Genomic DNA, 10,535 nt, shown 5'->3' with positions numbered 1-10,535 from the left:
GCTAATATAAACCTACACATGAACTAGATAGCCATCAAATACTTGAATATTTGTCATCAAAACCGGATGTGATCTATGAGGTCAACAAATCTTTTTCGTCATTGAGAAGATAATGAAGAAATCCTTAGTCCTGAAGTACCCTATCTTAGTGCATTTGGAGTACTCTTGTATCTTGCAAATTGCACTAGACTAGATATAACTTTGCGGTAAATTTGTTAGTAAGGTTTAGTTCTACACCAACTCAGAGACATTAGAATGGAGTAAAACATGTTTTTCGTTATCTTCGCGGCACATCTGATATGAGTTTGTTTTACCCAAAGGGAGTAAAGTCTGTGTTAAAAGGATATGTTGATGTTGGATATCTTTCTGATCCTTATAAAGTTCAATCACAAACAGGTTATATTTTTACATGTGGCGATCTGTAAAGCAAACGATCACTACTAACTCGTCAAACCATTTAAAGATATTGGCAGTTCACGATGCAAGTCGTGCATGTGTATAATTAAGAACTATAATGCAACACATTAAAGGGACAAGTGGATTATCACCGGAGAATGACAAGCTGACAATATTATACGAGGACAATGCAGTATGTATTGCACAAATCAAAGGTGAATACATAAAAGGTGATTGAACTAAACATATTTCACCAAAGTTCTTTTACACTCATGAACTTCTGAAGAAATGAGATGTTGACATTTGTAAAATTCATTCAAGTGACAACTCAGCAGATCTATTCATAAAAGTATTGCCAACTTCAATTTTCAAAAAGTATGTACATAACATTAGACTGCGACAACTTAAGAATATTTTTTAATTGATTGTATTTTTTAGGTGAAGTATGAATACTGTATTCTTTTCTCTTTGTTAATGTTTTGTTCCATAAGGGTTTTCCTTAGCGAAGGTTTCAATAAGACATATTCATAGTGTATAGTCATTTGAGGGGAAGTGTTGTAAAACGTGTATATTATACATGTAGATGACTATTTTGATAATATGTTATAATTTTTGGTATGCCTACATAATGGTTTATTATGCAATTGATATTTGGGATCCCAATATAATCTTTGCCTATATAGTGAAATATTTTACCACTAAAATTGAGAAAAAAAAGATAATTAGCAACATCTAATTTATGAAAAACTAGATTGCTGAATTTTTATAATTTCAAATTTCTTTATTTTAATTTTTTTATAATTTTCTCTTTATTTCATTTATAACAATAATTTAATTTTATAATTTTCCTATCCCCTCCCACTCCCGCAAGAGAAGGAGAATTCCCCCACAAGAATAGAAGAAGATCAAAATTGTTAGTGGAATTATCAAACGGTGTCGTAGCGACAATAATGTCAAAAGTTAAAAACTATATTTTTTGTCTTTTTCTATTTAAGTTCACGGGGGAGTGTATTCCACGCGCTATGAGAGGGCATGGCAATGAACTGAAACGGTAATTTCCAAAAAGCAGCTATGCGATACTTGTTCCTTCATACGTCCCATCTCCGCCTTTATTACCTGACCCCCCCGGCTCTCTCTCTCTCGCACACTCTCTCTTTCTCTCTCTGTAACTGTATCTGCACGCAGCATATGAATGGCATCGGCCGGCCATGATTCTGCTTAGTCGGCAACCCTCGTTCCCCATTCCTGATGATGAGAAATAAAGCAATTGCTCTCCTAAAATATCCATTTCTTCTTTCTTGATTTCTTTACTGTTTTCGGCCCATTGATTTCTCCTAGCTTCACTTTCATACAGTGGCTGCTGCTTCGTCTTTGCTCAAATTAGAGGTCAAATAGTGATGTTGGATCTCAACCTCAGTATTGTTTCGGGCGATTCTGTCTCCGGCGGATTCGAGAAGCTTCTGGAATTCCCTGCCGGTGGCAGCGGCGGACTCATGGACGACACCGGAAGTTCCAACTCCAATTCCAATTCATCCGTCATCAATGCGGAAGGCCCCAGCAATACCGGCATCGACGATGACGACGGACGCACTCGAGGCATTTTTGTTACACGGCAGCTTTTTCCGGAGACCGGAGGCGGAGGAGCTGATGAACGTGGGTTTGGTATCGGCTCTGGTTCGGCTTTTGCGTCGCTGCATCAGTCGACCGGTTTCTCATCTGGTCCGGCGGAGCAAAGGATTACGCCCCAGCTGCAACCGAGGGTGCAGCAGAAAGTGAAGAAGAGCCGGCGGGGTCCGAGGTCTCGGAGCTCGCAGTATCGGGGAGTCACGTTCTATCGGCGAACGGGTAGATGGGAATCTCATATTTGGTAAGTAGTTGCAGTCCTTGGCTGCAGCATTTTCCGAGCAGTACTTTTCACTTTTCATGCTCTTGAAATCAGCAACTTCATTGAGTCTGCGTCCTAAAAAGCATAAAAAAAATTTATATCCAAAACGCTAACCAACGAGTACTGTATTTCGATATTGTAAGATGTTGATCATTCCGCGCGATTTCAGAGGATTTCATTTTTGTTTTGTTTTTTTTCCTTGTGCAGGGATTGTGGGAAACAAGTGTATCTGGGTAAGGGAATTTGTTTTAACTTTTTGGGTTTCATGGAGTTTTGTTTATTAATTCTGTTTGATAGCTTATGCTTGAATCTGTCCGTTCTTTGTTGCTGATTGAGTTTCTTGTTTTATGAATCTGTATGCCTGCCTTCATATAGGGGGGTTTGACACAGCACATGCTGCAGCTAGGTAAAAGTCATGAGAGTGAAAATTTTTGGGGTAGCTGGATCAGTTGATAAGCTTTTTGGGCAATTTTTGAATCTTCGTGTTGTTGATTTCAGGGCGTATGATCGTGCTGCAATCAAATTCCGGGGCGTTGATGCTGATATCAATTTTAATCTCAGTGATTATGATGATGATATTCAGCAGGTTTGCTGGACTTGACAATGCTCATTGAATTTAGTAATTTGTTTCTCTCCGGAACTTCAATGGGTAATGTTTGTTTTGATTGTTCTGCAGATGAGTAAGCTAACGAAGGAAGAATTTGTACATATCCTGCGCCGCCAGAGCACTGGATTCTCAAGGGGGAGTTCAAAATACAGGGGAGTGACACTGCACAAATGTGGCCGGTGGGAAGCTCGAATGGGCCAGTTGCTGGGAAAGAAGTAAGCACCGTCAATGAATTACATCTTTAGATTATTATCTAAGCTCGAGTTTAGCTTCTGAACCTACTTCTGTTATTCAATAATCTTGAAGCCTATTTCATTGTTTCCACCCATTTAAAAAGTTAAAAGTAGGATTGACATCAATATCTATGAGTGTGGTTTTTACCGTCTGTACACAATTCTTGCCTGCAGGTATATATATCTTGGTCTGTTCGACAGTGAGATAGAAGCTGCAAGGTGCCAATGGTCACAAATTCACTAATCTTATACTCGATTGTCTTTAACTTTGACCTCTCAAACTTCCCCGGGGTTCCATCCAACTCCGTACATTTTTTCTCTCTGAAAATCAGGGCTTATGACAAAGCTGCAATGAAATGCAATGGAAAGGAAGCTGTCACCAACTTCGACACTAGCACATATGAGGACTGCATAGTCTCTGGATCTGATAATGGAGGTACCACTTGATATTGGATCATGGATGTCTCATTATATTTGATTTTTTTATCTCTAATTGTATGTGTTCTCTATCAAAAAGTATTTGCTCCCTCGTTTTTATTTTCTGGTACTTGGATGATCCTCCACATCAAGCTCAATGCCATGAGTATCTTTATCCTTGTGTTGTAGACAACTGCCACAATCTTGATCTTAAATTGGGGATCAGTCCCTCCTATGTTGCCGATCACCAAAAAGGTCACAGCAATATGGAAGGCTTTGGTTTTCATTTGCCGGGCAACCCTGGTGATGTGCCTAATGACCCAAGAGCAAAGGTAATATTATGTACAGATATCTAAATGTGATGGGGATCTAGTTATTTCAAGATGCTACTCTTAATATGCTCATAGCTGACTTAAGAGTTTTAAATGATGTCTTAGATTAACTAATTTAATACTCTGTTGTTCCTTTTACAGAGTGAGAAATCTGCTTCAGCAACATTTTGGGCTCAACCCCCTAATGGCTTTTCTGTGACATCTGAACACCCCCTTGGCTGGGCTGGTGTTAATTCTATTTCCTTTCCAATACATATGGTAATTTTTCTTCTATCCACTTGTTACATAATGATAGTGACATATTTGTCCACACGCTCCTCAAGCCTGCCAATTTTATAATACATTGTATATCTGATGCCAGCAAGGCTCATACTGATGTATGCAAAATTGTTTGGCTGGGAAAATACTGAGGTTGTGTTTGGGAGCATAGATTTTAGTTGGATTTATGTGGTTTCTCAGTACAATTTTATACTAAAAATTTATCCAAATCTAAACACATCTAAATCCAACATCCGAACTCAAAGCTCCCAAACATGGACTGAGACTTGAGGGAAATTCCAAAGTCCATATTTCTTGATTGGTAATGTCATGAATTACAAAGTAGAATATTAAAATATAAATAATAGTACTCTTACTAATCTCTGCAAATCTTCTGTGTCTTACAGGAAAGAGCAAGAGAGAAGGGGATGGATGTAGAATCCTCACTGAACTGGGCACGGCAAGTCCAAGGCCCTTATGGTGTGGCTCCTCCTGCATCACTCTTCTCTGCTGCAGCATCATCAGGATTCTTTTCTTCAACTACCGCATTTGGTTCATCAGCTACTGTTTCTCAGCCTAATACAACAATCCTCAACTACCCTTACACTCCATCCATCAACAATCCCAACTTATCCCCCTATTGGTGCAGGAGCTGAAACCATCAATGGATACACCACCAAGCTCCATGGTCTTTTCTATTGGAGATGGGCGGTCAGGGAAAGCAAGCGAAGAGTGGTAGTTAAAACTTTCTTTCTTCATGTGCGTTTGCAAAAATTTGGAGTAAATTTGGACAGACAAGGTACGAGTAAGTGCCTTGCTCAAATGGGGTTTCCCTGTTTTTTTTGAATTAGAGTATGCTTTCCCTTGTTCACAGGCAAGGCTATGTTAAAGAGTCTGGCCTCCAGGGGAAGGACTCTGTTCTGTATGAAACTTGTCACCGACTTTGCATTGATTCCTGTAGATAGTTTAGTTTAGTAAATCCAAGAGTTTTACATATAGGCTTGTCCAAACATGATTTTTTTTGTGCGCCAGGAAAAAAAAATGATTTGTTTTCTGAAATGCAATAGGGACCATGGGGTTCTGCTTGCTTATCATAAGCTGCGAAGTTCTGTGATTGAGCTAAACTATTGCTAGTCCAGCCGTCTAGCTATGCACATGGCTGAAGTCAACAGTGCAATAGTGCGTTAGTGCATTGAGCCAACTGCCTCCCACCACCCCTCATTAATTATGAACCTTTAGACCTAGAGCTAAAAGTCTTATAGGCTCAGTTGGGGACGTTTTATCACCTCAGGGTTGGTTTGGTTTAGTGGTTGCGACTAAGTTTTGTAGAGTGGAGAAGCCAATTTCCCGTGCTGGGGCAGGTTCCTTGTGTAGTCATATAACCAGAAAACCGCAATTTTCACATAAAGTGAGAGGCTGTATGCTTTCCTTTTGGGGCTCAGGATCTAATGATATGCACTGGTGCATAGTGTTACTATTCAGTGTGCTATGCTATGGAGATCATCATAAAAGATGATGTAGACTTTAATCGTTTAATTGCTTTTTAGAGGTCCGGTGGCTTGTGCACGATATCCCATTGGAACTGGACTAATATTGTACCCTAGAGTTTACTCTGGTGTAAACTTTAGGAATGATAACAGAGGTAGGATTCTCATTTTGGATTGGTCCTTGCTCGAAAAATGCAGAATTATGGTTGCTTGTGAAGTAACCGAAGGGCGAGCTATCGTAAATAATTGATAAAATACATCAACAATCAAATTAGAGTGCGTCATGATCTCACATCGAGTATGTATTAAGAAAATATATGGGTCATACAAGGGGTTGAACAAACTTTAATATTGTGAACTCCATTTTATGAGACAAAATGGATTGGAATAGGATCAAAGTTTTTGCTCTGAGCACATTTCAAAATGTTTATATTAATTTAATCCAAATAAGGTGAGAAAATTTTCAATGTGATAATAGACCACTTGAGGGAGCCCCCTCAAGCTTGTTTATTGCTAGACTTCATTTTCAGTATAATTCTTTGGTCAATCAAGTAGAATCCAATATGGGTGTCATTTCCAATTATTGTTAAAAAATATTAAAATTTTAAAAATAAAATTAAATATTAATAATGCTATCACGAGTTTTCGAACATTATATATTTGTTTAAGTATTTTTCTTTTCATGTTAGGTAGTTTCTTGTTTTTATGTATTTTTTATTTTTTTTATTACATTATTTTTCCCTCTCCCCTCTCCTCAATCCCAATGAATGGGATCTTTTCTCTCCCAATGAATTTATTGGCTTTTATTCTCCCATTTTTTTTTTTTAGCAATATGTCATTTTGTTTTTTAATTGTTTCCTTTGTTTTTCTTTTGAGGAATCATCTATTTTTATAGTGATATTGTTGATAAAAAAAGAAAAAAAAGTTTTCTTATAAGGTCATTTGATCCTCTAATCAATTTTTTTCGTTTGATGAAATCATTATGACGCGCGACTCTAATCAAATTGTATGTGAATCTTATTGAGTAAGATCCAATGAGATTCACTATGTGAGGTGATTTTATTGAATGGAAAAGTCAGATCACATTGGTCCTCCTAAAAGAACTTAATTTTTTCTCTAAAATTGTCACTCTCAAATAATCTCTTTCTACATTCTAATTGACTGTTTCCACTAAATTTCAATTTTCAAAGATTTTTCAAATTCCACTTAGGAAGTCTCATACACACAAAGATATTTCATTATCTATAGTCACAAACAAAGAAATTTGAATTCGTACTCTTTTAGAAAGATCTCAATCTATTATTATTATTATTATTATTTCTTCATCTCTCATTTTTTAATTAAAAAAAAATATTTTCTTGGATTCTGATTCCCATCCATATCTGGATTTTTTCAAGCACAAAAAGTGATTTCTTTTTCAAGTTTTCATTTGAATTTTTTTTTTCTCATTTCATTATGCATTTTCTAGTGTTTGGTTAAAAGACTAGGCCGGTTAGCCAAACACCCAGCTAACCAGCGTCAACCTGCCCTTTAATGCCCTTCTTTTCTTTTCTAATGGTGATTTAGCATCCACAGGTCAGTTTATATTCAAAGGTTTATTTACAAATACTCTTTTCTAATTTTTATTCCTTTAATTTCTTAAATACAAAGTAATTTGATACATATCATTAATAGTACTTGTCATTGTAATTTGGTAGAATACATTTTAAGGATGCAAAAGGGGCTAACAAATTAGGGGTGAACATAATTTGACTTTAACCAAATTAATCGAATTAACCGACCAAATTCGGTTGATTCAGTTTGGTTAATTTATAGTTTGGTTCGGTTCGATTTCATAATGGGGCAAATTTGGATATTCGGTTTTCAATTCGGTTATGGGGATAATGTATTCGGTTAATCGAATTACCTGATTTTTTAATTAATTAATAATTAAATATAAATTAATAACTTATATGATTTTAGGTTAGGGTTCCAAATTTCTAATGTTCCATTCGGCCATTCCTAAATTCTCTTCCCATTCGGCCATTACTATTTCGACATACAAATTATACATTCATATTTTTTTTTTCCTATAATTAATTCTAATTTTATTCGGTTAAATTTGGTTAACCGAATTACCCAACAATTTAGTTTGATTGGGCACGGTTTAGTTAAAAAGCTCGATTCGGTTATGGGGTGGGGTTAACTGAAAAAATTTGATTAATTCGATTAATTGACCGAACTGACCGATTGCACATCCTTTAATGAGCTCAAGTCCTTATAAGAATATTTTGGTAGTGTTTGAGAGTATGAATTTCGAGACTTGAACTTGAATTAGTGTATATTTAGAAAAAAAGTTAATACAATTTTGTATTATACTTTATTCAAATACACACAAATCCACATTTGAGCAATTCCATATTCCTAAATGCAGGAAAAATTTATGTTATACTTTGTTAAATTTGTTTTCATTGTTTTTATTTTTCAAGATTTGCAAGAATGTTATCCATTTCTTGTCATTGAGTGGGGTTTTAAATTAAGAAGAATTAATTATCGTACTATTATTCAATTACGGCAAAAAATTTCATCATTTAGTATTGTATAATTCAATGATATTGATTTTAATAAGTTAAATTAAAACAAATTTAGGGGAAAAAATATACACAAGCAAAACACCATTGCTACTTGTTTCTTTGTTCTATTGCAATAATACATAAACTAAAAAATATAAATGATACTAAAGGTACAACCTCCAAATTATCATTCCTTATACAACTAGGCTTTAGTTTACTTATTTCTTATGTCCCTACATTTGAGGTAGGCAATCAATACTTATAAGACGAGAATGCCCCTTTTGGTGCATCTGCATATAGCAACACATTATTAGTGGTTTTTTTTTTTTGGTTCAAATGGAAGGCATAGATCAAGAAATAAAAACTAAAAATACTAGAGGGGGACACAATGGGAAGCAAAACTCCGATCATATCCGACAAAAACAAAGTCCCAAAACTTGTTAGAGGGGTTTTGAAGGTATTGTATCATCCAAAAGTAGTTGTTTAAACAACAAAATCATTATCGAAAGAGCATTGTACACAATCTATGCTAAATTATACTTCTTCTTGAGAACTATTATCTTTGAGAAAGATTATATTTGCATTTCTACTTTGCATTATCTATTAAATCGTAAAGGATCCTATATATTAGTAAGCATCTATTAAATGTGATGGATTGCATGGTCATGTATCTATCACATGATTAATAAATGAATCTTGCATAGAATTGTCCTCATATCTAATATATTACATAAAAGGGTGATGAGACTCACATTTGAAGTTATTACTTCAATTTTGGAAAAGAGAGCCTCGTCTTGTTGGTAAGGAACTCATATCTATTCAACATATTCAAATTGATGCACTAAATTGGCATATATTGATGTAGTTTCTAGCTTTGTAATTTTGTCGATTGGGTAGGAGCCTTGGTCTCAGTGTCCTTGCATAGACAAAACAACTAGATGACTAAAATTGTGCTCTTGAAAAACTTTCTAATGCTTAAATTGATAATAGTTGTAAGGGAAGGAGATTGAAAAGGACTAACGATATGGTTATGCTTACTTAACTTTGTTTTTTTCCTTTCCCACCTACTCGTGTTGCTACCTATACTTTTGCATCACGGGTTGAATATTTTCACACATTGTGAATGACCGTGCAAACAAGGTAAAACACTTGTATTTAACTAGTCACATAATTTATTGCAAAAACCCATTAACAATAGTTGAATGTAAAGTAATCGAAAACAACTAGTAAGTAATTCATAAAAGCAAATGGTAAACAAGTGGTAAATATTGAAGCAATATAATTCGTTAACAAAACTTTTGTAAGCAACATGGGTTTAGCGAGGGAGGCAAGTAGGTTAAATACATTTACAAAAGCTACTAAATTTTGCAAGATTGATAAACATTCACCATCCCCTAAAGAGCTTTATAAGCTACTTTAGCTCTGACATTAGAAAACATCAAATTTTCCAATGAGTTATACTTCCTTTTTGCACTAAGTCTTACAACTACTTAAAGCATAAAACCTACACTAGTACTTGCATATATGATAATAACTCATCCTATCCACACAAGACAAGTGGTCATAGACAAGAATAATGTCCTAAACAAATTTGGCTTGTGACTCCTTAGGCAGCTTCCTTGAAGTTGTATGGGCTACTCTAGGAGGCATGGTGTGTACACGCATTATATTTGCAAGAACCTCTATGATTACTATGTAGTGCGCTCCTTACATTTTCCCCTTATCAATTGTCCCCCAACCTACAATCTAGCGCACCTTGGGCTAAATGGGTTACAACATTAATTTTGGAACTGGTGCCTTTCCTTATTACTTTGGTGAGGGACCTCAAACTTAATGGTTACTAGTGGTTCAGGCTAGTGGTTGGTCTCAAAGTACCTTGGGGATTACTTTCCACGGTAAGATGTTCTATGATGTGTATTCTCACACTTGAGGGGGATAACCTTCTGATCATTGGATCCATATTGCATATCCTTGTGTCTTTTGGGTTCTTAAGGTGCGCGCACGCGCGCGCGCGCACACACACACACACACACGGAATGTGCATAACTAGTTGGGACCCTCGATGTGGGCTTCTCTTGACATGTGACCTTTTTCTTAACTTTTCTCCTAATGTATTTAAGCCTTTGTTTCATCTTATATCTCTCTCTTATTTTATTTTATTTTTTAAATTTTTTTTTATCATTGTTTCACCTATTTGGCTTCTTACTCTCTTGCTTCAAGTTACTAGCTCTACCTTGATTTAATCTTTGGTAATCTCAATTTCTTGCTTTTAGTTCTAGTGGAGCAGATTTCTCATGTAGTCGTCGTAAGTATAACCCCAAAATTAGGATAAGGGGGTTATTAAGGGGCTAATTATTATTTAATTAAT

The 10,535-nt window shown here is 35.7% G+C and overlaps 1 protein-coding gene across 1 annotated transcript; it reads left to right on the top strand.

Annotated features, from left to right (window-relative positions):
* Positions 1–1,514: 1,514 nt before the first annotated feature.
* On the top strand, positions 1,515–5,124 carry LOC131168435 (floral homeotic protein APETALA 2-like). The gene is made up of 11 exons (XM_058127857.1): positions 1,515–1,659; positions 1,751–2,263; positions 2,489–2,514; positions 2,657–2,687; positions 2,780–2,867; positions 2,958–3,103; positions 3,296–3,340; positions 3,454–3,557; positions 3,728–3,870; positions 4,012–4,128; positions 4,536–5,124. The coding sequence occupies exons 2-11, from the start codon at positions 1,794–1,796 to the stop codon at positions 4,782–4,784; spliced, it is 1,419 nt and encodes a 472-aa protein (XP_057983840.1). The 5' UTR covers positions 1,515–1,659; positions 1,751–1,793; the 3' UTR covers positions 4,785–5,124.
* Positions 5,125–10,535: the final 5,411 nt, after the last annotated feature.

Source organism: Malania oleifera, chromosome 11, assembly GCF_029873635.1.
Source record: "Malania oleifera isolate guangnan ecotype guangnan chromosome 11, ASM2987363v1, whole genome shotgun sequence".
In the NCBI taxonomy this organism is placed as follows: Eukaryota; Viridiplantae; Streptophyta; class Magnoliopsida; order Santalales; family Ximeniaceae; genus Malania; species Malania oleifera.
Note: the sequence above shows the minus strand (reverse complement) of the source record. Positions and strands in the feature narration are given on the sequence as shown.

Bases quoted from the DNA above. Each gene is read 5' to 3' on its own strand.
- LOC131168435 (XM_058127857.1), top strand. From the start codon at position 1,794: ATGTTGGATCTCAACCTCAGTATTGTTTCGGGCGATTCTGTCTCCGGC. The intron at 2,688-2,779 runs GTAAAAGTCATG...TGTTGATTTCAG, and splicing joins ACAGCACATGCTGCAGCTAG to GGCGTATGATCGTGCTGCAA. The intron at 3,558-3,727 runs GTACCACTTGAT...CTTGTGTTGTAG, and splicing joins CTCTGGATCTGATAATGGAG to ACAACTGCCACAATCTTGAT.